Source organism: Podarcis muralis, chromosome 13 (genome assembly GCF_964188315.1).
Source record: "Podarcis muralis chromosome 13, rPodMur119.hap1.1, whole genome shotgun sequence".
In the NCBI taxonomy this organism is placed as follows: domain Eukaryota; kingdom Metazoa; phylum Chordata; class Lepidosauria; order Squamata; family Lacertidae; genus Podarcis; species Podarcis muralis.
Window position 1 is genome coordinate 18,197,485 of NC_135667.1, and position 27,205 is coordinate 18,224,689.

Consider the following 27,205-nt stretch of genomic DNA (forward strand, 5'->3'; position numbering starts at 1 on the left):
GTCTTCCCAAGACCAAGCCATTGGCTCCTTCTCGGACCGTTTATTGGACAGCGGAGCCATCACTCCAAGCTCTTCGGCTGTGGCGAAAGAGTGATTGGAGGGTCATTTAGAGCAAGGGGGCGGGGACTAAGCGGAGGAAAATATCTCCGGGATTCTCACGCAAGAGGAACCTCATGGCTTAAAAGCAAAAGGCGATCCGGTGTGAAAGTGGTTTATGGGATTAAAACGGGTTGGGGAGGGTGCTGGACTCCTGGGTCCTGGGAAGGAGGAAGGGGCAGGGGTGCTGGTGATTTAGGGAAGGGTCTTGATTTTGGGGTGATGTTGCAGGAAACGAAGAGGCTGTGTCAGCCAGGGGATGGAGAGTACATCGTCCCAACCTTTACTAGCAGCCTACTCTTCATCTGGTATATTATTATTAATTAAATTTGTATACCGCCCTTCATCCGAAGATCAGACGTAAGGTCTGTTGGTCATAATGATCGCTGCTGTCTGAAACTTGAAGCTTATTGCCTAGTTAAGTGTGTGTGTAGTTTCAGACTTACGGTGCAATTTGCATGTATTTGCTTCCCTTTGCATAATGCAGTTTATTCCAGAGAGGTGCCCCCAACCAATCCACTGCAAGCACCCCAAGCATCCCCCCACCTTGCCACCCATTTTATTCTTATTTATGTCCCTGGACCAGTCATAATTTATTCAGGATGCTGTAAACCCATTGTATTTCTGCTGTGTTTCTGTTCAGGGAGAAAGAAGAGATTCTGTTCAGGGAGAAAGAGAAGAGATTCTGTTCAGGGAGAAAGAAGAGATTGGCCAAGATTTTGGGTTCTGGGAGCAGAGAGATTATGCTGCTTTGCTTTAAGCAGCATAAGACAACTCTTATAAACAATAAAACTACATAAATTACAAACCTGTTAAATAGTGGAGAGAGCAGATTAAAGCCAACCTACTTGTTTTTTAAAAAAAGTAAAGTAACCTGCCTCTGCCATTTTAGGTACATTTTAGTGCTTAGTATAAGAACCTCCGACAACCAATTGCCTTTACCCCAAAGGCTGCTGGCAAAACCTTTCAAAGTACTGGATCCCACCACCCTCCCCAAAAATCTTGAAGTCAAGTGATTGTTATAGTATTTTTGTGGTTCCTTTCCCATCTTCTTAGGGAAGCACAGGTACAGGCCGAGGCATGATCCGAATCCACATCTTGGAGGGAAAGGCTTTTGTATGGAATGCTGCTGATGTGCGGAGATTGCGGGAGGAGCATCGTATTGTCGGCACACTGGTTGGAGCGTTGGCTCGGAAGCCACGGCAGAATGTGCGGCTGGGGCTGCCCCTGCAGCTGCTCCCGGAAGAGGTCCGACTACTGGCAGAAAAGGGGTTGGCAGCCTTGTTCAAAAACGCAGCGTCCCAACCCCTTCGAGATGATAAAAGCCAGGTGATGGTTCAACCAATCATTGCTAGTTCTCTTAAAAAAACCCCAAAACCCCAAACCAGGAGCCAAAGTGAAGGATGCTCTGCTTAATTGCTGCGAATTGTGCAGTGTAGATCATGGGCCACCAAACTTTTTGAAGCCCAGGGCACATTTGCAAACCAGAGGCACTGTTGTGGGCCCCATACACACGCTGCAACTGAGCGCACACTGCAACTTATTATATTGGATAAAACAGAATACTTTTTTCAAGCCTAATTTCATTGCGGTGGCTTGAGGACCCAGAGGGCACCAGGGAAGGTCTCTGTGGACATGTGTGTGCCCGTGGGTGATTTAAATGCATGGTGTGGATGTGGTCAGAGAATGGGCAGCGCTGAACTTGCTTCTCTGTGCCTGCAGGATCCTTCAGCCCTTGAGGAGGTGGCCGCCTACCAAAACGAGCAAGAGGAGAGCTATCAGGAGCAGGTTCGGCTGGCGGCTGAACAGAGGAAAGCTGTGCTGGGTACTCTTGCGGAACGTATAGCCCAGGGCCGGGCAAAGAAACGGCGGCAGGAAGAGGGAGGTGAGCGTCAACCTTTGCTATGTGGCAACTATTTTGCTTTGTTTGGAAGTGCCCCAGGAAGCTGCAGAAGGTAAGGTAAAGGACTCCTGGAAGGTTAAGTCCAGTCAAAGGCGACTGTGGGGTTGTGGCGCTCATCTCGCTTTCAGGCCAAGGGAGCCGGCGTTTGTCCACAGACAGCTTTCCAGGTCATGTGGCCAGCATGACTAAACCGCTTCTGGCACAGCAGAACACCGCAACGAGTGCCAGAGTGCACGGAAACACTGTTTACCTTCCCACCGCAGTGGTACCTATTTATCTACTCGCGCTGGTGTGCTTTTGAACTTCTAGGTTGGCAGGAGCTGGAACAGAGCAACGGAAGCTCACTCTGTCACAGGGATTCGAACTTAGGCGTTCCTGTTGGCAAGCCCAAGAGGCTCAGTAGTTTAGACCATAGCGCCACCCGCGTCCCTTGCAGGAGGACTAAACTATGACTGGTATAGGTTAGAGGTGGGGAAACAGTGGCCTTCCGGATGTTCCTGGACTCCACTCCCATCATCCCTGACTATTGGCAGTACTGGCTGGGGCTGATGGGAGTGGTAGTCCCAGAACCTATGGAGGACAGAGAAAAATGTTTTCACCTCAGTTGTGGCACTAGCACTCAGGGCACAATAACGACAGATTTTTGGATGGCTTTAGAAGAGGATTAGACAAATTCATGGAGAGTAAGACTGCCTGTGGCTACTAGTCATAGAATTGTGGAGTGTGAAGACACCCCAAGGGGGGTGTTATTGGGTTGTTGTTTTTATTTTGATTATATATTGTGATTTTATATTTTGATTTTGTTCTGTGAACTGCCCTGAGACCTCCGGGTATAGGGTGGTATATAAATTAAAAATAAAAATAAATAGTCCAACCTGCTTCAATGCAGGAATCTTTTTGCCCAACGTGGGGCTCGAACCCACAACCCTGATATTGAGAGTCTCATGCTCTACCAACTGAGCTACTGTAGTCAGGAGAGCTATGCTCTGCCTCCACAGTTGGAGGCAACAATGCTTCTGAATGCCAGTTGCTGGAAACTGCAGGAGGGGAGAGGGCTCTTGAGCTCGGGTCCTGCTTATTGGCTTCCCACTTCCTGGCTGGCTGCTGTGAGAACAGGATGCTGGACTAGTTAGGCCTTCATCCTGATCCAGCAGGGCTGTTTTCAAGATGCGGCAAGGGAAAACCAACCCGCTTGCTTTTTTGGAGCACCGGCAAAGAAAAACCATAATAGCCAGCTTTCCCCAAACATCTCTGTAAAAGAAGAGCCTATTGCATCAAGCCAGTACTCCTCTAGTCCAGTATTTTGTTCTCAGTGGCTAACTAGATGTCTAACCACATCTTAGCTGATAAGGAAATACTTAAAGGACGGATCTAGGTGGGCTTCCCTTGGGGAGAGCTTTGCTTAATCTTGGCACCACCACCAAGAAGGTCCTGGCCTGGTACCTATCTGTTATAGCTCAGGCTGTTGGTGGTAATGACTAGACAAGGACCACAGCCACAGGAGGGAATACATGGAAGAAGGGAGTCCTTAAGGTAGCCCAGTTACAAGCCACTCTGTATTATATTTCCAGATCCTCCTGCAGAACCGGAATCCACCTTTGTGCTTCCTCGACAATCTATGATGGTCCAGCTCCCAACAGAACGAGTACATCCAGGGCCAGAAGAAGAGGTGGACTGGCATGTCCAATCCCAAGACTGGCCTTATGCTGGGCAGGAGGAGCACGAGATACGTTACCGCGTTTTCCAGAATCTTTGGGAACGGGGCTACTACGTCACCAGTGGGAGCAAATTTGGGGGCGACTTCCTTGTTTATCCAGGTAGTGGCAGGCTTGTGGATCTTGGGGAATCCAAGCCGGGGGTGGGGTGGGGTGACAAATGCTATGGTTTTCAGAGTCTGCCCCTCTGAGCAGAGAGCATGATATCAAAACTCTCCTGCGTCACAAAGGCAAATGCGAATAATAAAAAGCTGAGCAATCTTATCCTGCGTTTTTGCCTCTTAGCCCAGGAGTGAATGGAATATTTGCTGAAAGGCCTAGCCGGCCCTCTGTTGGAAGGGTGAGAGGTATTTAAAGAGGCAGGCAGGATTCCTGGCCCCGTCTTGAATAAATAAATGCCTCCCTCTGTCCTTGCGCAAGGAGATTCAGAGTCCTGTTCTGCTTTGCAGTGAATAGCAGCCTTCCTTTTTTATAGTGAATACAGGTCTGCTGAAAATGGGGAAGGCAGGAGTACTCTAATGGTTTCAGGAGTAATGTCTACAGAATAAAATACTGCATTTCCTTGGTTTGCTGTGCATCGCCCTGAAATCTCATTGGAATTAAGGGAATTGCAGAAATTAAAGAACATGTGTGTGTAGATAGAACTCTGAAGAGGGAATATGCAACAAATTATGGCAGGGTTGAATGTCTCTGTGCAAGGTTCTTGCCATACTATTCCATTTGCCTTCCAGGCAGGAAATTCTGTCTGAAACTAGAGAGCCACGGCCAGCCAGCATAGTCTTCTGAAATCGAGTGTTTAAAGTAGGAAGACTTGCAAAGCTATGCATTTGACACGTGGGTGACATCATGATGTCATCATGTGATAGGTGGATTTGATGCCTGAAAGATTTGGCCCACACAGCCGAAAGGTTCCCCACCCCCGGTATTGACAATGGTCTGATGGTACAGCGGTACCTCAGGTTAAGTACTTAATTCGTTCCGGAGGTCTGTTCTTAACCTGAAGCACCACTTTAGCTAATGGGGCCTCCTGCTGCTGCTGCTGCCGCGCCGCCAGAGCACGATTTCTGTTCTCACCCTGAAGCAAAGTTCTTAACCTGAAGCACTATTTCTGGGTTAGCGGAGTCTGTAATCTGAAGTGTATGTAACCTGAAGCGTATGTAACCCGAGGTACCACTGTATAAGGGACTTTGCCCGCCTGCCACAAACTTACAGAATCCCAAGCACTTAGCTCCCCCTTTTTTTTGCAGCGCTGCTGCTCCCAGGGTTCTTGCTGGGCAGGTAGTGGTTGCTGCTACCCTTAGGAAAAAAGACTCGCCCTTTCCTTGACTCAAGGACATTTTTTGCTACGGCAAAATTCAAAACGGCTTCGTTTTAGAATGAAGAGCGATTCTTAAGGAGGGAGGAAACCAACGGGCTATTTCCCTCTTCTAACCCCCCCCCCCCTTTCTCCCTCCCTCCTACAGGTGACCCCATGCGTTTCCATGCCCATTACATTGCCCTGTGTGTCTCTAAAGACACCCCTCTCTCCCTGTGTGATGTTGTCAGCGCAGGACGCCTCGGCACCAACGTGAAGAAGACGGTGCTGCTGTGTTCGGTGGACCAGGATGGGACTGCAGTCTTTACGTCCTTGCAGTGGAGTGGGATGCAGTGAGAACAGGATGCCAGTGGTGATTTAGGGTTGCCGTTCCGACAGTGGCGCAGGGCTGGGCTTAAGCTACTACAACCCAGTCTACTCTGGCTGTTCTCTTACTTCATTTACAGTTAACCCTCCACATTACAATTGTGCAAATGACTGTCGGTGTGTGTAGTCTCCCAGCAGACACCTCCATGTGCGAATGTCTCATGGAGGGCAGCTCTGTGTACATAAATAAGATGGCCAAGGAGAAATACTTGGACTGACTTTGGCAGCGTTTCTGCAGTAGTGTAATTTGTCTTTTTCCAGCTGCCCAGAGACAAGGTTTGTGCGTGCTCAGAAATAAAAGGAAGAAGTTCGAGCCTTATCAGGGGAAACCTTTTGCAGCCCAAAGGCCACATTCTTCCATAGGCAACCTTTGTGGGGGGTGAGCAGCCTGTGGTGAATTGGTGGGGCCAGAGCAACAGCTGTGAGTCTTCCTTTATTTATTGAAAGCTACATTCAGGCGGGGGGACGCGGGTGGTTCTGTGGGTTAAACCACAGAGCCTAGGGTTTGCTGATCAGGTTGGCGGTTCGAATCCCTGCAACAGGGTGAGCTCCCGTTGCTCCTGCCAACCTAGCAGTTCAAAAGCACGTCAAAGTGCAAGTAGATAAATAGGTACCGCTCCAGCGGGAAGGTGAATGGCATTTCCATGTGCTGCTCTGGTTCGCCAGAAGCAGCTTAGTCATGCTGGCCACATGACCCGGAAGCTGTACACCGGCTCCCTCGGCCAATAAAGCGAGATGAGCGCCGCAACCCCAGAGTCAGTCACGACCTTTACCTTTACATTCAGGCAGAGGCCTCTCTGCTTGCAACTACAAACCCCTCTTCCCACGCAGGTGAGCAAGAGGCATCGCAGTTCAAGAACACATCAGCCACACAAGGGAAGGTGTGGAGTAAAGGTGATGGGATCTGACCTAGGGAAAGGGGTATGTGACCTAGGCAGATTTCCTAAGGCCAGATAAGAAAGCAGGGACACCCTCCCCTCTGGCATGAGAGGCTGAGGGAGGCACAGGCCTATTTGTTTCTTGCATTTATACCCCACTGTTTCCTCCGGGAAGCTCAAGGTGGCGTAAATGGTTCTCCCCCTCATTTAATCCCCACAACCACCCTGGGCAGAAGGTTAGTCTGGAAGGCAGTGACTGGCTTAGGGTCACCCACAGTGAGCGCCAAGCCAAAGTGGGGATTTGAACCCTGGTCTCGCAGGTCCTGGTCTGACACTCCAAACACTACACCACACTGGCTCTTTGCGACACGGGGCAAAGGGAATTCCTAGCTCCCACTTTGAAAAATTAATTTTTATTAAATTTGTGTATCACCCGTGGTTCTCAGAGCAGCTCACAACATAAAAAATACAATGATTAAAAAGCCCTGCCTTATCATGTAGTCCGTATTATACATGATCAGAGAAATTATTGTAGGGTAATGCTGCCCCCCAGTTCTTCTCTGTTTTTGGTAAGTGGCAAATGGATCAGGCTTAGAGAGCCCCTGCTGGGCTCTCTCTGCATGGCTGGTGCAGGGCCCTGGGCTTAGTATGTCCCAGCTTGTCCAAAGGTAAAACAAGAAAAATGCAGCCTGTCAAAATGTTGACGGGGTTTCCGCCTTCCCTCCAAAATAATATATATTTATTTAAAATACATTATTCTTTACAATTTCCTCTCCACCCCCTGCCACATCAGTGGTAGGCTCTGATGAACAGTTAAGCAGATGCTTGCAAACTGTTTTATACATCGTACGTTTGGATGGTTCCCACACACAGAAAAAGCCATTAAGTCTGTTTTGAACTCTTCCCATAGCGGAGTGGAAACATCTAAATGAGACCTGAATCATCCGATTTGTTCGAGGAATGAGTGTAGATAAACCAGAGCAAAGGCTATTCTAATCATTATCACTCATTAACGTGATGACAGGGTGAGGTGATGACCTCATCAAAAGACTGCAAAGCTTAATCGGGGCAGCTGTGAAGACCTATTCCAAAAGCAAAAGTTAGTTATTAAACCAACAAAAGAACCCATTATTTTAGAAGGTTTTAGAGTCCACAGGGAGGAGAGACTGCGGCCATCTTGAAAGAAGCAACAAAGGGTACTGTGCTTAGCACCTCTCTTAGCAACAGGTCCGCAAACCCCAGGCGGCCATTTTGAAAGCCTCGCTCTCCCTCAGACGCTGATAGTCCGGAAGATGTTGAAGCCAGATAGGGCTGTGGTGACGAGGGTGCCAGGGCACTGCGGATGCCAATGCAGCTCCTTAATGTCGTTCTCTCCCTGGTGAACAAACAGTAGCTGGGGTGGGATGGAGGCCAAAGCTGGGTCCTTGGCCTCTGCTTCCTCGTCTCGCTCCACAGCCAAGTCCCACTGCGTCACCTGGTCATCGGCGCCGGAGGCTGCAAACACGCCGCTGTCTGTAGGGTGCCATTCGACGGACGTGATGGGTGCCGTGTGCTGCTTGAAGGTGGCGACAGCTGACCCTTTCTGCAGAGAAAGGGGAGGGCAAAAGAAGGGCTGAGTTTGAGGGCTATTGCTTGTGAAGAAGATTTGAAGGGGAAATAATGTGTACAGGTGTGGGGAACCTTTGTCCCTCCGAATGTGGCTGAACTACAACTCCCATCATCCCTGGCCATGCTCACTGGGGCTGATGGGAGTTGTAGTTCAGCAACATCTAAAGCAGGGGTTGGCAAGGTTTACCTCGCCTGGGCCAGTTCACTCCAGTGGAGATACCTCCGTGGGCCGAATCGCATGTGTGCATGAGCGAGCGCGACTGCGATTTCCAGTGCTGCAGAAGTGAGTCCCTGCGCCATGCTGGTTTAGCGCAGCATGCGGGGACTCGCCGAGCGGGCGGCTTGGCTCGTGGGCTGGTTAAATGACCCCTGTGGGCTACTTGTGGCCCATGGGTCTTAGGTTGCTAACTCCTGATCTAAAGGTTTTCCCTAACATATTTTGACAGCGATTTCTAACCTGGAACTGCCTGAGGTCCCAGATCCTGAGGATCCCATCATCGCCACCGCTGACGATGAAGGGCTCATTTCGATTCCAGCTGATGACGTTGACGTCTGCATCATGCGCCTGGCTGGCGGTCAGCATGCAGGCTTTCCCCGGTGGTGCCCGTGTATCCCAGATGCGGATGGAGGCATCTGCTGAGCAGGAAGCAAAAACCTGATCCAAGAACAAGGGCAAAAAATTGTTATGGTTAAACATAGCGGAGGCCTGGCAGGGGTCTTAATATGGCCCCTGTAAGGCAGTCCCCACCCCTAAGAAATCCCCACCCGATGTCTTATCAAGCTGGGGGCAGGTAATAATACAGCTGCAGAGGATCAGGAGTTGTTCTTTGACAAGCGGAGCTTACATTCAATTCCTCTGAAATGCAGTGGCAAATGCAAGCTACACTGGAACTGGTTCCAGAGTGGAACTTCCAAGTAGAACCAACCCCTACAGAAAGTGCAGCTTGTAGCTGCAACTGACAACAAGACCAGCTTCTTTTGCCCACACAATTTGGTTTCAAACCATAAAGGCAGCATAAAGGAAAATCATTAATTTCAAAGCATGTGAGGAATGGAAAACTGTGGGCAAAAGAACATTTTTGCTGTACAATACCAGCTTAAATTCAAGCCCACCTGCAAAGGAAAACTTCACCTGACACCAGGATCTGATCTTCGACTTAGCTTTTTTAAAAAATACAAATCAAGGCCAATCTGATTTCAGATTCCATTAAACCAACCTTGTGGCCAAGCATATGCAAGAGAAATAATAGGCAACTGCCTTTTTAAAAAATAAAAAATGCAGCCTTAGCTGATTTGAAATACTTTGATTAAGTCCAAGGTAATTAGGAAGCACATTAACATTTCCCCAAGCTCAGAAATTTTTGCTGTAAAGCAAGCTGCACCCATCACACCACTTCCTCACCGTAGCTTCATTTGGGGACCACTGGAGGTCTTCGACTGATGCAGTGTGGGCTGTGAAAGGCCGCTGGTCTACAAGCCATGATCCATCTTCCTTAGGTGTCCACAGATGGATGTTCTTGTTGCAATCACCAGTCAAAAGAGTCCCTGGAATAGGTAAGGCACAAGTTATTCTGAACTGCGGTCCTGCCGGTCCAGGTCTCCTGTGCCTACATTCCCGGCTCTGCCAACTCCATTCCCGTTCCATCCCAGCTGATTACCTGGTTTCTTGGGAGACCAGTCCATAGCAAATCCTTCCGTCATATGCCCAGCGAATGAGAAGACAGGTTTGATCTTGGCCTGCTCTTCTCGCAGAAAGGCTGCCATGGCTTGAGAGTCGGACAGGGCCACGAGGGGGCGCTGTAGGTCGTATATGTCCACCTGCCCCTTCTCAGACCAAACCGCTGCGATCTGTGATCCACCCAATTCTGTCACCTATCGAAACAACAACAGACCATTAAGGTAGAGAACTTTGCCAGAGCAGAGTGAGAGACCAGCAGGAAATATGGCTCGTACCCGAACTCTGTTAATACCCCCATAATGGGGGACCATGGCCAGTTCCAATTGGGGTTTTTTCTCTTCGTCTTCATCACTTTCACTGTCGCTGCTACTCTCTGACCCTGAAGAATCCTTGCCAGCGCGTTTGGTCCCATAGAGGTGGTGCATCTTCATCACCATCAGCCTATTTGCAGGGGGGGGGGGGAGAGAAAACGAGAGACATTTAAATGGTGGGAACTACAGTTCCCAGCATTCCAGACAACTGACCGCAAAGCTGAATCTAACAAGGGAAGGCCAGGGGTCCCACATCCCTGCCACAGGCCCGCTTGTCCTGGCTTCAGTAGGACAAGTGTAGCTGGCTTGTTGGAAGCCAAGCTCCTCACAAACTCACCTGTTGGCATTGGCAGTTTCAGCCTGAGTTCCAGCACAAAGGAGAAGGCTCAGCGGGTAGGTGGTTCGATTCTCTCCCAGGGCATCTCGCAAAATGTCAAAGCTCAAGCAAGGGGAACCTGCACAGGGTCGGAGGAGACACAGGGACATCAGCATTCATTTCTGTGGCAATTCCCCTCTTTGCCCCGTATCTACTGTGAGTTTTCTTCATCACGATGATTTACAGTCATTACCTTCCTTGCGGAATGCAAACAATTGTTTATATCTTAACATATACACATATGCAACACATGGTGGTATGTAAATTTACTGCAGATTTAGTTTTAGGCCTCTCTGCCAGAAATGTTTATGCTGAAATTGCTTTGTGGTGTTTTTAATATTTGTCTCACCTTTTTGATATAAGTAGTACAACAGGTCTGGCACAGCCCTCAGCTTCTAGTTCTGTACTCACAGTTACTAACTTTGTGGAAAAACATGCAGTGGAATCTATTTTGAATCTTACTATTTAGCCACAGCTCTTGCAACTTTACCAACGTGGCTGGTGAGAATTAAGAGGTCATGGGTTTGCTACAAATGAGGTTCAGTGCATACCCCTTGTTGTTTTAAACTTATCCACACACACACACACCCCATATCTTCTGGCCCCTAAAGGACGCTCCTAACCTACAGCCACTCATCATATGCCATGCCACATTCCCATAATATTTGTGGCTGAGGTCTTTAGGAGTCAGGCTCGCCTATACAATCAAACTAACCCATGTGTGGCCCACATCGAAGAACCAATGCATCTATACCCTGACAAATTCCCACCTCCATTCCTCCCTGTCTACAATCTTGGAATCCTTTCCCGTTCACCTTAGCAAGCGTCCCCTTCCTTTCCAGTCCAAAAAGACAGACCCCCCCTCCTTTCTCCAATACATGATCTGACCTGTGCCTGCGCGATGATAGAGGCGATAGGCACCCTCGTCCATCACCAGTTCTTCCCCAGGTGCTGGAGGGGCCCCCTGTCCTGGCACATAAGCTCCCCCTCGACCCTTCTCTTCGTCTTGCCCCTTCTCCTCCATTTCCATGTCCTCATCCTCCTCATTGCTGCTACTGGAGCCGCTGCTCGGCTCATTCCATGTGCTGGGCTCCTCCATCTTGAAAGCGGGCAGCTGCTCTCCATAGCCACGCCCCACTATGGGCTCGGCTTCCCATTTCCTCTTTCGATGACGTATACTCAACATAGACGCAGAAATTGGAGACTAACGCGAGCACCTCGATTTACAGTGTCCATATTTCTCTTTGAGGAGCTCGTTAGCATGACTTCTCTGCATGTAAAGCTCTGACTTTTGAGTTGCGAGGGCATTCCAGAGACCACTTTAAATTGATTTAAACTTTAAATACCGCTGAGGTGTATTTTGTATGGAAGATTTTCAATTTTCAAAATAACTCCGTCGGGTGAGAAGCTAGACCTTCCTTATTTTTTTAAAAAAAGATTTACTTTTCAAGTTTATACACTTCACTAAATTTGAAATCATTTTGACATTTCAAAACTTCACTTCCTCCCCCCTCTTTCTACGGTTTATTAAATTTATTTTTAATATCTTCTGCATGTCCGAATTACCTTAATTTGCTCATTTATTCATCTTTAAATATATGAAACTGCAGGTTATTACAATAATGCTGCCAATGTTTTTATCTATTTACAATTTATCTAAATATTCAATAAACCATTTCCATTCTTTTATGAAAATTGTGTCATCTTGATGTCTTATTCTTCTGGTAAGTTTCGCCATTTCTGCAAATTCCGTAAGTTTTTGTATCCATTCTTCCTTTGCTTCTTTCCATTTTATGGCAAGTAACATTCTTGCCACTGTAGTAGCATACAAGAATAAGTTTCTATACGGTTTAGGTAGTTCTGTCCCTAAGAAGCTATACCTTTTTTATCATCAATAGCTTTGGGATGTTTCATAGGAAGCGAATAATAAATTAATAATAAAGTTGTTAAGCACCGTTTAACAAGGCTGCTTGTTGTGCCAAAGGCTGGAGGTGGTGTAGCGTTAATGTTTTAATATAAAATCCCTGGACTTCAATTGCAGAGTTCTTGTAACTTATTCAGCTTCAGCGCCCCATCCTACCCGTTAGGAATAAAAAAGAAGGCTGAGTATTTGATTTGCATTTGCGGCACAATTTGCAAATATTTTGAGACTTTATACAAACAGACACGCACATTCGTCACAAAAAACAAGAACTTAAAAGAGTATAAAACCACGTTTCAAGTAGATTCTACTTAGGGGCACGCTTCTGCCCAACCATAGCTACATATTCCTGAATTTCTGCTTTGTGTCCTATGGGCTGCTATCACTTTCACTCGACATCCGAGGGGAAATTACGTCAAAACGATCATTGTCCCGTGTTTGACTATTGGAATGATCGCTCTAAAATTTTTGGTCTACGTTTCTCAAAAGGGAAACGCTAATTCACTTAAAAGGAAAAAGGAGCAGGTGGCCATATTGGAAAACGTTATTCATTCTCCCTCTCCCGGTTGGAGTTCAAAAATCCTGCCCCTAGTAACTCAGCGGGTCAAAGTCTTCCTTCCGCACTTTGAATTCAAATTAAGATATTTTAGGTAAGAGAGTTTAGAAGCCTTATTAAGCGTTAGCACCCAGTCACATTTTTTAAAAGCAGAATGCCGCCATCTTTATTAAGGGAAACTGCTGTTTTAAATAAATGCAGTCTTACAGAAGTTTCTCTCTGAAAGTCAGCGCTGGAAATCAGAGTTGTGGGAAGATGGAATGGCGGTAGCCCTTTTTTATGGTTTGCGCGGCTTTATTCCTCATTGAAAACACGGTAAAAGGTGAGCGCCATTTTGAGTATGGGCAGAGAATGCCTGCCGCCATTTTGAGAGGCGCTACTCCCGGACCGCCACCATCTTAGAAAAGGGCAGTCGGCAGCCGCGCTGTCTCTAAAGAGGCCGTGCACTGCATACCGATGCACCTATTAATTTCCCCCCGAAACGGCCATTTTAAGTGTGGGCAAGTTTATCAAAGGACATTTTGGAACAGGGCAGAGGACTCCCTTCCCCCACAAAGAGCGCTATCCCGAAGCGCCATTTCAGAAAAGGGCAATTGGTTCCATTACCATGGCAACCGACTATTCACCGCAGCCTTATTGATTTATTTAAATTTTGTTTTTAAAGTGCTACTGAAAGGCTCAGTGGTATCCTCCACTTCAGGCGCCTGTTGCTTTTCTCCCCATAAACCCAGCCGCGGTAATTCTATAAATTATTCTACTTCACAGCACTTAAAAATTCCTATCCTCTCGTTGTTCTCTCCTCACTTTCAATGAATTAATTATCTAGTTAAAACGCACACAAATGCGCAGTTTTGACTACTGAGATAGGAACATAGGAATCTGCCTTATGTTGAGTCAGACAATTGGTCCATCTTGCTCAGAATTGTCTACACTGACTGGCAGCTGCTCTCCAGGGCTTCAGGCAAGAGTCTCCCAACTCCACCCAGAGATGCTGCAGATCGAACCAGGGACCTTTGGCTTGCACTGAGCTATGGCCCTTCATATTGCAATAACCGGAACAATGTCATCAATCCGCTAACCCAGAAATAGTACCTTGGGTTAAGAACTTTGCTTCAGGATGAGAACAGAAATTGTGCTCTGGTGGCGCGGCAGCAGCAGGAGGCCCCATTAGCTAAAGTGGTGCTTCAGGTTAAGAACAGTTTCAGGTTAAGAACGGACCTCCGGAACAAATTAAGTACTTAACCCGAGGTACCACTGTATAAGTAAGACATCCGTGAAAGTGGTTTAAAGGTTTTTATTACAAACATAGGAGTTTATATACGCAGAAGAACAAAAGCAGCCAGCCATACCAAGCAAACTAGATTATTAGTTTATTTTTAGTACTAGGCCTTAGCCATGGCATATGCATAATAAGTACTTGTGTCTCTGAGCATGGGCAGACTGTTCCTGAATAGCCACAGCTAGCTCTCAAACATTTGGGATTTCTGGCAGGATTTCTATGTCAAAGGAGGTGATTTTTGGAGCAGGTGCGAACTGCAGTATTTATTTTCTTAGGAATTAATTGCCTGGATAGCTCTGTTGGTTAGTGTATGGTGCTGATACCACAGAGGTTGCAGGTTTGATCCCCATATGGGGCAGCTACATATTTCTGCATTGCAGGGGATTGGACTAGATGATCCTCAGGGTCCCTTTTGCGTCTACAATTCTATGATTTCTAGTCCCAACCATTCTTGGAAGACAGAATTAAGTATGACTTCAACTATGTCATTTTCCACCACGTAAAACAAAACCAAATAAAAATAGTCACAAATAGTCTCCTTTCCTACAGTTGCCTAGCTTATGCTGCACTTACCTGGGCGTAATCACCATTGATTCCAATGGGGCTCAATTTTGAGGGATTACATAGGAGTGCGCCTGTTAGTACCTCATTCACTTTTCTCCCTTTTTCTTATTCAAAAGGTTATCCACTGGATTTCAGCAGGACATAGGGACTGACGTGACTTGCCTGCTAGAGAAGGAGTACTGTACTTACATGGTGAGTTTACATTGAAACAGCTCACTTAGTCAGCTACGAATGATTATGCCTCTGTGTGAGTAGAGAACTTTAGAAGATTCTGCTGACAAAGTTGCACTAATTCTGTATTTTGGATTTTTGACCAAACTCTCAAGGAATTCAAGAAGTATGAGGAGATGTTATTATATGTAATATCCTTTTACTGAAAGAGATTTCCCCAGAACCCAGCCAATATGGGTGTGGCTGAGAAAATATAAGAAGCTTTCAGGGAGAGGACAATTTGAACTATAAAATCCCTACTTTTGTGTCAGGGGCAGTGGGAACACACAAAGTTTTTAGGATCGCCAACTTTTGAAATAAAAAAATGGTGGCTGGATGTGGAGCCAAGTACAGATCTGGCAGTGGCAGAGTCAGGTTTTGGGGGGTTAATCTAATAATAATAATAATAATAATAATAATTTTTATTTATACCCCGCCCTCCCCAGCCAAGGCTGGGCTCAGAGCGGCTTACAAGCAATAATAAATCTAGCCAAGTCAGAGTTGTCAGAGTCCTCTAGATCCTAAGCAAAATACACACACACACTGGTTAAAGGATAAAATAGCAAAATCCTCTTGCTCTTGAGTGGTTTAAAAATGGCAGGAGAGAGCAGCAAAAGGCCCACCACCTCAAGGTGTATGCCTTTAACAGCTGCATGGCAATGCCACTGTAGAATATCTGGATTTTTTACTGTCAAAGTCCTTGTCAAGACAAAGAAAGGTGACAACCTTACTGTGCAATCTCCTGTGTCACTGAGTGCATACTCAACTAGGTGAAAATAAAATAAAAGGGCAAAAGCAATACTTCAATCACAGCATAAGCTCCTTTCACCCACCCTAGTCCATTATATTCATGTGGATTTTGCTTATTCTTGCATACACTCCCAACATTTTAAATTGAAACTCCCAATTGAGTTCCCCAATTTTCATACTTACTGAGCCCTCTCCACTGTACAAACAGTGTACACTCAGGTCTCAGTTCAGAGCCTTGTGTCAACAGAAACCTGAATGTACACTGTTGGAGGCAGTAGTCCTCTGAATGCCAATTGCAGGAACTCCGAGGAGCGGGAGAGTGCTGTTGCACTCGGCTCCTTTCGGGCATCTGGTTGGCCACTGTGAGAAAAAGGCTCCTAGACTCAATGTGTCATTGGCCTGATCCAGGCTCTTCTTATGTTCATTTTATTACAAACTGAATTTAAAAGATTCATGGGAAAACCCGACATTCAGCAGTGGCACATGCCATTCTTTAAAATAACACCACTACCCAGTTTTGCTAAAAAGCCCATAATTGTTCCTAGATATCAACAATATTTATTTATTTAATGACTTAATCAGCACATATTTACCTGGCCTTTCAGCCGAAAAGGTTCCCAGAGTGGCTTACAAAGATCAGAAATAGGAGAGTCCCTGATCTCGGGATTGCAAAGTCATGGCACGAAAGAAGAGATTGCGAGGGAAGAAGAAGAAAAATGCAAACTCAGACTTTAGTTGTAAATTGCAAAGTTCTTACAATAACCAGCTGGAATAAAAATGGTTCAAGCAGAAGAGGAGCCAAACCCATCTCTCCCTCTGCTGAAACCTGATGGAATGGATGTGACTGAATTGGGGGAGAGGGGAAGCCTGATGGAGTTGGTTTCTCAGCAGAGTTGATAGGGTGGTGCTGCCTTGCTTCTCTCTCTCTGCTGCAATCTGCCTGTTCAGGCATAGCTATATTTAGTTCTGTTAAGAAGAACAAACACCAACCATTTTCTTTTTGTTTGCAAAAGTGAAGGGGATTCTAACTTGCCGTAAGCAACTTGGTAAATAACTTACAAGCCTGCTTAAGGAACAAACAAAAAGAGTTCTTAAAATCTGTTGAAACTTTTATCCAAGGGCTGCCAAGTAGAGACAAAACTTGCTCCCTGGGAAACCAGTTCCCAACCCCAGCAGCTCCTGTGTTTTGCACCAGTGCTTCGCCTTGGCCAGATATCCACACTACAGGACTCCCTACTGCTTTGGCCTTGGTACAGCGCTCTCTCCGCTGCCCCACCCCCGCCTTGTGTCTCTGAGATTACAGCAATCCCAGTTTCCTTTGAATCCCAGCCCTGCAGGCTGCCATCTATCCTCAGCAGGATCATAAATTGCTAACAAGCATGTCCCGAAGCCTGCCGGCTGCCACGGCTCAGCCAGAAACTTGCTGTGTGCAGTCGAGCGGGAGGGTCGCATCCCATAATGTGACAAGGCAGGCAGCGCACCGGCAGGTTCTGGTGGCGGGCAGCTGAAGCTGCTGGCTGCTGGTGACAGTGACAGTTGGATGCTGTACGATAGTAAGCCAGCGCTGAAAGGGCAAGGAAGAAGAGAAACAGCAGCTTGAGAAGTTGGAGGGCATCAGCAGGGGGCACCACAGTAGAGGCAACACAGCACTTCAGGGTCACATCAACGTGTCACCAGACTCCTACCTTTTGAACGAGGGCAGGTGCTACTATATGTTTGTTACAGCACATGGGGATAACCCAACAGTTATGAAGTCCAAGGTTGTGCCACACTTTAGGGTACCATTAAAAGGCAGGAAACTGGCAATGATTTAGTTTACTCGATGTGCTTTTCACCTGGGTGGCATTTTTGCATTGTCTGTCTTGAGCTGCCTCTGAGAACAGAGGTGAAGAACCTTTCTGGCAGGTTGAGAGGTGTCAAGTTCCTGAATGCTAAAAAAAAAAAAAATTTGGGAGTCTTGCAGCCTTTTTTTACATTTCTTCTGGCAAGGCTCTGGTGCCTTGAAACAGCTGCATGTCAGCCAGAAATTCAATAGGTGAGGCTCCTCTCAGCATGAGGAATGCTTTTACTCGTTGAATTTTTCTCTATGGTGCAGCTAAGAAAGGTTCCAGGAACTGCCAGAGCAAGGCAGCAACCCTAACTTTCCAGAAGGGCCATAGCTCAGTGGTTGTGGCACCTGCTTTACTTGTGTAAAGTCCCCATCATCTCTTGTCAAAAATATTGGGTAACCCTGCCTAACATGTCGGGACAGACATTACTGCATTGGACTGTCCACTGGTTTGAATCATGAAGTTGCTTCTTTATATCTGCTAACAAACCAGGTCCTGAAGCCAGATGCGGGGGGGGGGGGGGGGCAAGGAGTTGAGTGTTAGCAAAGATAGTTGTGGAGTGGGGCAGTTCCTCCTTGGTTAGAAGCCACCTGGTTAGTCAAAAGACCTGCACAAATAATTTGCCATGGTGGTTTGCTTTCCATCTTGGGCTTTTCCTTTCAGCTCAGCCTCAGCTTTCTCTTATTTATAATGCCTGTAACACTTTTTAACGTAGGATGGGATTTGCAGTTGTCAGCTCATAACAACAGCCCTGTGAAGCCAAGTTGTTAGGCTGAGAGACTGTGTCTTTCCCAAGGTCACACAGTGAGCTTCATGGCAGAGCAAGGAGCTGAAATAGTGCTTCACACCCAAGGCTGTGTGCAAACAATAATTCCTGAAGAGCAGGTGTAGGGGTGTGTTTGTGTGTATTCATAGAATTGTGTGTGTGTGTGTGTATGTGCGTGTGTGTGTGTGTGTGTGAGAGAGAGAGAGAGAGAGAGAGAGAGAGAGAGACTTTCCTCTTAAAGCAGTCTTTCCCGACACTAGCTCCAATCCCACTGCTGCACAAATGTGACAAACTCTTCTGATACCCTTGGCCAGGCTTTCTGTATTGCCAAATCAGCACCAGTGAATTCCCACTCACTCACACCTGGGCATCAGGTATGTGCCCAGCCTCATCTATCCCAAGCTGCAAGCAAATTTCTCTCAAAATTTGTACTTGTGGGGAACTGCAGCAGTGCCTGCCTCAGTCCCAGAGCCCTTTCAAGCATGTGACCATTAGATAAAGAATCGGTATCTCCGTAGAGTCAGTACCCTAAAGCTGACAGCTTACCTCAGTGTCCTACTTCATGAGCACAATGCGCTTTTTTTGTCCAATTAGGGTAAACCAAAGAAGAGTTTTGTTAGGATAGGAATGACCGGTTGGATAAAGAGTAAGAAGAATACAGAACAAAGTTGCTGAACAAAATAAAATACAAATGCAATTTCTAGTTTATACTCGTGCTCCTTCCAACGCAACTGATTTGTGTATGTGTGCTGGTGTGAGTGGGACCCAAATTCCCTCTTTTAAGGTAAGGATGCAGCCCTTCCAAGCTTTAAAAGCCCTCCCCAGTTATCTCAACCTAGAGTGGGTTTTTTTAAAACCAGCCTGTAACATACTGAGTTAATTTAGGAGGTTTCCCTGAGGACTGCTGGTGATGTCTTAGTGATAGAACTCATGCTTTTCATGCAGACGTTCTGCGATTCAGCTCCTAGTGTCTTGAGACCTTGGCAAGCTGCTGGGAGTCAATAGTATACAGTACTAAACTAAATGAGTCAACGGCAGTTTCACACATGAGTGATCGCTAGCTTTGAGGAGAGTCCTGGGCAAACAATCCTCTGGTGAGCCCCTTCCTCTGTCAGCGAGCCCTGGCAAACTTAGGAGCCTGTATCCCTTCCAAGCAGTTGCGGGCAACTGGGTCTCTCAGCCCTTTAGTTTCCCCACAATGCTCCAGAGCAACGTTGGGTTGAGAGCAGAGTGGAAAAATAAAAGAGTGGCTCGATCTAGCCTTCTTTTGTTGCTCAGAGTCCCTCAAAGGACACTGAGAGGGTGGACATCTACATTGGGATCCCTGCACAGGGGACCTGGCAGCTGCCCAAGGATGTCAGGTGCTGACAGCAGACTAGTGGCTCCAGCTCCTGCTGCTATCTCAGTAGGAACATAGGAAGTTGCCTTATACCAGATCAGGCCATTGGTCCATCGAGCCCGTATTCTCTATTCTGATTGGCGGTGGCTCTTTAGGGTTTCTGATGAAGGTCTTCCCAAGCCTGTCCTCCACTCCAGAGTCATGATCTCTGCAGGAGCTCTCTCCCCTCCAAAGCTGGCCATATGGACTTCCTTTTGCCCCCTTTGCTTCTCTCCTTCTGAATTTCCCTTCTTCTGCCAGAGGGCAAAAATATGCCTTGGTCCCCATTCCCGGTGTGTAGGCCAGACAATGACTTCACCCTTGTTGTTCAAATGCAGGCTTCTTGCCCACCTGCGTTGGCAAGGAACCTTATCAATTAAGGAGAAAGGCTGGATTCATCCAGCCACCTGGGATTGCTCCATTGCCAATTCATTGTTTGGGGTGGGGGTAGGGCAAGGGCATGTTATGGGGGAACGTGAATGAGCAGCACTCCAAACTAGCTCACTGTTCAGTTTTATTACGTTTAAAAATGCATTTTCATGTCAGTAATTGGATCTAAACAATCTGATCTGTGTCAGTGAGAAGCTGTCCTGGATTCTGCCCCATCCCAGCCTCACCATCTCCACTGAAGTGGCAATTCTTTCTCTGTGGCGCTGGAAAATACGGGGCAATGACCAGAATGGAAATTAGGGACGTCACTGCAGGTCGCAGCCACTGGGTGGCACTCTAATTTCACAACTGCAAGGTGGCTGAAAAGGGTTGAACTCACAGCCCTGTGCCTGCCGCAGCAGTGGCAGCTGGCTGTTTGGAACCTCTGCAGAGCCAGTGCGTCCGGGACAAAAGTCCCATCCGTCTAGATTATGGGCCAGTTCTAATCATAGCTCCTCCCCCTTCCCCACTGCCATAGTCCCAGACCTGAGTTATTCCTCCCCCTCCTTCAACTCCCACAAGCCTTCCTCTGTTATCTCAGCCTGGGGTATTTTACAGAAGCCAGCCTGTAGCATACTGGGTTAATTTAACGGGCTCCCCTTGGGACTTCGGGCCTGTTTATGTTGTAGCTTTTCCGCTGATTTCCCAATTTGATATGAAAGCTAAATTAAGCAGTGGCATGGCTTGCGGGTCTCGCCCGCTGCATACCAGGGAGGCGTTGGCACCTCGTGGGTTTGCTGCAGGCCTCCCATGGGACTTGCCACCTGTCAGGGCTGCAGTCAGCATGAAAATTAACACTAGTCGCTGAACGCTCCGAAAGCAAGAGGGGAAAATGAAAAGGAGCTGCCCTGATTCAGGGTAGCGCATGACAGGATGGGGAGAAGGGTGAGAGGGCTATGGGCTTGAGGGCATCAGAAGACTTTAAAAGGCATGGGATTTTCAAAAGGTGGGGGAAGAAAAATCAGACTTATGGTTCAGCTGAGTGAGCTACCCTGCCATAGAAAAGTCCATAGGATGGTGCTCAAAGGTGAAAAGGCATCACTCATGGCCCGTGAGCAAACAAAACGAGCAGAGGCAGATTGCGGAGGCAGCCCATCTGCTTTTGTCATTGCTACATCACCAGATGCTCTTTCTGCATCAGCCTTCCCCAGCCTGGGCACAAATATGGTATCTGGAAGGCTCTGGGTTGGGAAAGGCTGTTCTAGATGTCCTGTCACAGGAGGTCAAAGCTTTTACTTGGCAAAAGAGACAGTCTGAGAGGGAACAGGGCAAGGGCACCATCAAGCCATAGGGGAGACAGTTCATCCACTCTCTGTCCTAAAGGCTCATTAGCCCTTGCAGAGCTAGCTACACACCTGCAGCCTGACCAAGCCTTAAGAGCAGTGCTTGAGACCCATCAGGCTGATTAATATGAAGGGGGAGGGCTTTCTCAGTGGCGATCCCACACCTTGGAAACTTCCCACCCACAGAGATTCATAGAGCCTCGTTGCTGCTGGTCTCTCTCACCCAATTCCCCCAAACCTCTGAAGCCTCATTTATTCAAGTCTGCATTGGCTGAATTGTGCTGTACGTGGGAAAAAAATCTTTAGCTGCTGCTGGTTGGTGTGTGTGTGTGTTTGCAATTGTATTTTTGTGTGCCTTACAGTTTTGTAACCTGTCTTTGTGCCTTGAAACGTTGGTCAAAAGGTTGCGTAGCATAATCTTGGGTTATAACCAAGTTTCTTAATGCAAAAATGGAAGGCGCTGGGAGCAGCTTGCCTTGAAGTAACATGTCAAGTAAAGTCCTGCTTCTCAACAGCTACCCTGGATCCTCACACAGTGGCTGATTTGATATTATACTTTTAACACAAGGGCTGTGTTATGGCTTTATTTTGTGTCTCTGTGTGTTTTGCTATAAATTTCTGTGCATTTGTTACATTGGTGGCATGTATGTTGTCTAGGTGTCATTGTGTGTCTTGGTGTTGCGTGGCTGTGGTGCATTTCTGGCTGTTTTCTTATAGCCACCATGCTGCTGTAAATGTGTGTGATTATTATGGTGGTATTTGTGGTATATTATGAAATGTTTGCAGTAGTACTGATGTGTGAGTGTGTTCTTCCCCAAAGTTATTTTCTGTGCCCATATTGTGTAATTTTGATGGATGATGCCTTTATGCGGCTGGTATATTCGGAGGCTGTATTTGTGTGTACTGCATATGGTCATTTCCATAGCCATTTTCTAGGCACGAAATAGGTATTGGGAACACGTGTGCTACATATTTGTGTTGGTGTTTACATATATTCCCACAGTCACATTGAGGTGCGTAGTAGACACCTCTTCAAAGAGAGACCTTATCTAGTACATCATTGTGTCTGCTGTGATTTCTTTGCATGTGTCTGATGGGACTAAGGTGCCACTATACCCAAATGTGTGTGATTTTAGTGGTGTTGCAGACTAGTGTGTAACTGAGCTGAGTTTCATTCTCATTTGCACCTGGAGGCTTCCAGGGAGCTGAGATGCAGCTGACTCTGGGGAGACGGCAGCAGCTATTTGTACGGGAATCCCACCCCTCATCGCCAGGCTCTCTACGAAATAACTGCAATGTTCAGCTGCATCAGCAGGGAGAGAATGACTGAGGGAATCATTTTCTGTCTCTGAGCTGATAATAACTTGGCATCATGCAGCCAAGAAGTGTGGAGATCCTGGAGATTAAATCAGAAAAGGGGGGGGGGGCGGAGACGAGACAGAGAGCAAAAGAAAAGAAAGAAGGAAAGGAAAGGGGTTAAAGGGAAGAAGAACCTGTTTAGTGGGAGTCACATGTGCTTACATGTTAAGGACTGGTGCCTGGTTGTAAACATTGCAGTAAGTGGATCGAAGGAAAGGAAGGGTGTGTAGAGAATGGTTAGTGGGAGACATGGCAGAGGACCTCTCCCATGAAGCCTTTGGCATAACCCCTTAGCCTCCATATCCTGCTGTGGTGAAACCTAAGTACATGGCGCTTTACAAAATTGAAGTGGACAGGTTTCCGCCCCAAGGGGCTCACAATTTAACATCTGCAGTAAAAGGGCTCTCCTCTCCCTTAGGTCAGATTTTAGATTATAAGCTACTTGGGGCAGAGACTTCTTCTCTTGTGCTATGAAGCACCATGCTCCATGATGTTGCTATATAGGCAGATCGTCATCATGCCATCCAGATATTTCCTGGGGCCTTGAGTACAGTGAATTTGGAAGCCCCTTGGCTCACACCTATCTCTAAACATATGTATGGGCAACATGCCATCATAGAGAAACTTCTTTCAGATTGTATTCTGTTGTCGTTTCTTTCCAGAAGTTTGTCAGGATTCTCTCACATAAGGAGATTAGTAAGGGCAGGCGTGTCTTTCTGTGACAGCTTGCCCATCATTGCCCACCTTCTCCTGCCATGCAGAGCCACAAGATATATGGATTGTGTTCTTGGTCATGCTCTCCGCTCAGGCTCACCAACAGTGAGGCCACCCCAGGTCTGGCTAATGCACTGTGTGAACTGATTGTGCGTCATAGGATGTACTGAAAATCCTCTGCAACGTGGACAGCTTCCGCAGTAGACATGTAGTATTAGAGAACAGGCCAAATAGCTCCATGTGGCTCTAGCCAGCAAGCTCTGTCATATGGTAAAGCTGAAGATCCTACAGGAGGAATATCCTACAGGATCAGTAACTGGTCTTTGTAAACTGCCATGTGTATATGTATGTGAAATTGTTTTCTGCCCTCAAAGCTCAGATCCTGGCCTATGAGCACATGTAGCTGCCTAGTTTGCTTGGAGGACTTGTTTGTTTGTTTGGAATTTAAGCAGATTCATGCCATCCGAAATTCAATTTCTGTTCCTCTGAGAATGCCTCAAGGGCAAGCTATTCCAGAGGCCTGGTGTTGGGCTACCTGTTTTCACTTTGCTGAATCCAGCTGAGTGTCCCAATCTGAAATCAGGAAGAAGGATGCTGCTGCAGCAGCAGCAATGAGAAAGCACTACATAGCAGGGACAAGGAGAAGCAGCAAGTTTCACCTGCATCTTACTGCACTCCAGGCCTGCAGCCTGGATATGAGAACTGTTAGTCCTAAGGTGGGTCTCTGAACCCTAATGTTTTCTTCTGTGTGGATGCCTGGACAAGTGAGGGAAAGAGAGACAAATGGATGGATGAAAAAGCAAGGGAACAATTGCTGGTTGGAAAGCTGTGGCGAAGAAGGAATGGCTGAATGTAGTGAGGGATAATGGCATGGGCGTAGCCAGGATTTTTGTTGGGGGGGGCAGACTTTTGTTTGGGGGAGCAGAACCTCAGATTTGTATTGATTTTGATTGATTTAGGGTGGCAGCTGTTCCCCTGGCCTCCCTTGGCAATGCCCATGAATAATGGGTATTGTGATCCAAAACATCTGGAGAGCACCAGGTTGGGGATGAATGATCTACACAGTGCAGGGTCACATGAGATGATTTGCAGCTTAATGCATACACGCCTCTAAGTTGTCCCTCAGAGCTTTTCTTACACAGTCATTGCAGTACTTGGTAAACACCCCTTTGTCCTTGCAGACATCTTCCCCAAGGTTTCACTTCTGTTGCTTTTTCTGAGCAAGTGTACTACTTTTTGCCTGGAGAAAATGCAGTGGTTTAACCAAAGAGAGCATCTACTCCTGTTATCAAAATAAAAATAAAAATTGTGGAATGAGCTTGTGGAGTCTCATGGTGTTTACTGGAATTTGCTTTGGTCTCGTAGTTAGTGACAAATGGCATACAACTCTCCCAGCAAACCACCCTACCACCATGAACTTAAAAAGTTAATGGGCTTTAAAAATAAATCATTTTTTAAAAAAATATTGGGAGTTTGTGCATATACTTCTCTGTGTAGAAATGCTCATATAGTGACCAATTTCAATGAGGCTATCTCTGTTTTCACTCATACCTCACCCCATAGTGGTGTTCTAACATTTTGTAAACTTTCCCTTTAGATTTATTTGATTTCAATTTTACTTCATTTATTTGGAACTGGTTTGCTTCCCCTTTCCTGAGCTGAGGCAGATATTCTTCCAGGTTTGTTTTTTTGTTAACTGGGGTGAATAGCAACAGTATTCACCCTGACATTGTAATATTATCATTGGGAGATTTCTCACTGCATGCCCAGATCATGGCTCTGTGGTCAAAGACAAAGGTTTATGCCTTGACCCAAGAGCTGAAAGCAGGAAATAGCCAGTGATCTGGCACAAAGAGGAAGCCAGCACTGTTCATTATGGTTGTGGATCAGCCTCCAGCTAACAAACAGGGTGCCAAATTGGATTGAGCTGGTACCTCCTAGGGTAGAAGGTCTGGTACTGTCTAATTTTACAAGTATCAGGCCAGAGCCGCTGTCCCCTGTAGGAGTTTTCTGCCTTCAGCAAGTAACCAGACATATTCTGTTGTCTCCTCTTGCCGTCACCTTCATTTCTTCTTGAGTTGAATGTAGGACGAGGCCTGGCCTGGCTGTCACTGTCTGCCTTAGAAAGATTCCTGTTTTAAGGCGAAGATTGGATCAGTGGCTTGCTGTGAGCCCAGGGGGATGTTTACAAGAAATTCAGAAACAAAGACAAAATTCAGTGACTCCTTGCTACAGTGAGGCGGGTGAGAGTGGAGGAAGATCTTTGCTGTATCTCCTTGGGGAAACTGAGAAAAAATCTGCCTGTTGCTAGTTTGCATATGCTAATTAACCCAAACCAGAGCCCTGAAGCCAAAGATCTGGCTCTGGACCAATTTGTGAGATTTGCTTTCTACACTGCTCTGCATCCTTTCCCAACAACAGCATGCAATATCATCGGTCTCTCCTGTGTGAAGTCCCCCCTCTGCATCTCATTCCTACCTTGGTAATTGAACATTCCCTGGCTTTATATATCCTTTGCAGGTTGAAGATTATATCAGAGCAGGATAAATGAAGGGGAGAGGGAATCGGGCTGATGAGCAAACCTACACATAAGGGCACATTTAGTTGCTAATCAACAGACATTGAAAAGGGTAGAGTCTGGCATGGTTCATGTGACTATTGGGCATCAAATCTTGGAATTTCACACTAAGGCACCTCTGACCCTGGCTACCCGTAGAGCCCTATTGGATCAGACCAAAGATCCACTTTGTCCAGCATCTTGCTTCTTGTAATGGACTATCAGATGCCTTCAGGAGCCTCACAGACTGAGCATGAAGGCGGTAGATATTTTCTGCCATTGTCTGGCAATAACTATTTATTCCGTGGCACATTGCCTCGGAATATGTTCCATATAGCCACCGTAACCGGTAGCCATTGATAGATTTATTCTCCATGCATTTGTCTAATCCCCCATTAAAGCCTTCCAAGCCAGTGGCCATCACACCACATCCTCTGGCAGCAAATTCCATGAATTAATTATACATTGTGGAAAGAACCACTTTCTCTTGTCTGTCCCGACTCTGCTGCCCATCAGTTTCATTGATGGCCCACGTGAACTAGTATTATGAGATTGAGGAAAGAAAAAACAATTACTTCACTCTATCCAGTTACTGTACAGTACTTTAATACACTGCATCTAATTTTATAAACCTCTTTCCTGTCCCTTCTTCATAGTTCTTCCCTCCAAAACTAAAAATCTCAAAAGCTTTGGCCTTTCCCAATAGAGAAGATGCTCTAACCTCCTAATGAATTTTGATCCTTTTTTTCTGCACTTCAACTCTAGGATACAGGATGACAATGTCTAGACTGACGTGCATAAGAGTATGCAAGGTTTTAAGCAACATCACTGATGTTCCCTTCTGCCCAACAAAGAATACTAAAGCTCATGCACTCCTACCTTGAATGACTCCAAAGACACATATCATTATTCACCTTAGTAAAATAGCCGCATGGCAGCCAAGGAGGGTCCTGGAGAGAGCTAGGAGAGTGGGGGACATTGTGGGAGCACCAAGACAAGGAGCTGGGAAGGGGCAGAGAAATGACAAGGAGGGATTGTGGTCAGGTACAAGGTGTTTGCTCCACAGACTAGTGGTGCTGTGTGCAGAGGAGAGACCATGGGGTTTAGATATGGTTCAAAACCTGCATATTTGAGCTAAATACCATTTCTCACCCTCAGGAGCCCCTTTGCAAAACAGGATTATGAAGTAAAAGAACATTTTAAAGACCTGAACAGCGCGTTGTACATTCATTTTTAAATGAGGGTGCCTACAATGCCATGGGTCTGTCACTGCTCTGATCTCTTTAACACCTCCTCTTCCCCCCACCTCTCTCCAAGCCCTCATTTCCCCTACCCAGCAGGGAAGCTTTTCTCTCCATCCCAAA

General features: G+C 46.6%; 2 protein-coding genes, 1 long non-coding RNA gene and 1 other non-coding gene across 6 annotated transcripts in view; 2 read left to right on the plus strand and 2 right to left on the minus strand.

Annotated features, from left to right (window-relative positions):
* The first annotated feature begins 119 nt into the window (after window positions 1-119).
* On the plus strand, window positions 120-5,714 carry TSEN34 (tRNA splicing endonuclease subunit 34). 3 transcript variants are annotated; one of them, XM_028703625.2, is made up of 5 exons: window positions 120-199; window positions 1,153-1,425; window positions 1,819-1,981; window positions 3,571-3,816; window positions 5,178-5,714. In XM_028703625.2, exons 2-5 carry the CDS (start codon window positions 1,177-1,179, stop codon window positions 5,363-5,365), a joined length of 846 nt encoding a protein of 281 aa, XP_028559458.2. In that variant the 5' UTR covers window positions 120-199; window positions 1,153-1,176; the 3' UTR covers window positions 5,366-5,714. The 3 variants fall into 3 exon arrangements, with proteins under 3 accessions (XP_028559458.2, XP_077773181.1, XP_028559459.2); XM_077917055.1 differs by having other exon boundaries at window positions 121-191; XM_028703626.2 differs by lacking the exon at window positions 120-199 and adding an exon at window positions 263-404.
* On the minus strand, window positions 2,898-2,975 carry TRNAE-CUC (transfer RNA glutamic acid (anticodon CUC)). Its single transcript has one exon. It is a non-coding gene; the product is annotated as a tRNA-Glu (tRNA).
* A 952-nt stretch (window positions 5,715-6,666) lies between the features above and the next one.
* On the minus strand, window positions 6,667-11,447 carry GRWD1 (glutamate rich WD repeat containing 1). Its single transcript, XM_028703249.2, has 7 exons — window positions 11,135-11,447; window positions 10,208-10,325; window positions 9,835-10,000; window positions 9,540-9,753; window positions 9,284-9,426; window positions 8,339-8,536; window positions 6,667-7,855 (listed from the first exon to the last, which is right to left on the minus strand). Exons 1-7 carry the CDS (start codon window positions 11,430-11,432, stop codon window positions 7,544-7,546), a joined length of 1,449 nt encoding a protein of 482 aa, XP_028559082.1. The 5' UTR covers window positions 11,433-11,447; the 3' UTR covers window positions 6,667-7,543.
* A 1,242-nt stretch (window positions 11,448-12,689) lies between these two features.
* Window positions 12,690-27,205, plus strand: part of LOC114581490 (uncharacterized) — a 46,749-nt gene continuing 32,233 nt past the window's right edge. Inside the window, exons 1-2 of the long non-coding RNA XR_003703346.2 lie at window positions 12,690-12,817; window positions 14,683-14,758. This is a non-coding gene — a long non-coding RNA (uncharacterized LOC114581490). The remainder of the gene's footprint in view (window positions 12,818-14,682; window positions 14,759-27,205) is intronic.

Bases quoted from the DNA above. Each gene is read 5' to 3' on its own strand.
- TSEN34 (XM_028703625.2), top strand. From the start codon at position 1,177: ATGATCCGAATCCACATCTTGGAGGGAAAGGCTTTTGTATGGAATGCT. The intron at 1,426-1,818 runs GTGATGGTTCAA...CTGTGCCTGCAG, and splicing joins TTCGAGATGATAAAAGCCAG to GATCCTTCAGCCCTTGAGGA. The intron at 1,982-3,570 runs GTGAGCGTCAAC...TTATATTTCCAG, and splicing joins ACGGCGGCAGGAAGAGGGAG to ATCCTCCTGCAGAACCGGAA.
- GRWD1 (XM_028703249.2), bottom strand. From the start codon at position 11,432: ATGTTGAGTATACGTCATCGAAAGAGGAAATGGGAAGCCGAGCCCATA. The intron at 10,326-11,134 runs GTCAGATCATGT...GACCCTGTGCAG, and splicing joins CTATCATCGCGCAGGCACAG to GTTCCCCTTGCTTGAGCTTT. The intron at 8,537-9,283 runs GTGAGGAAGTGG...TTCTTGGATCAG, and splicing joins GGTCCCCAAATGAAGCTACG to GTTTTTGCTTCCTGCTCAGC.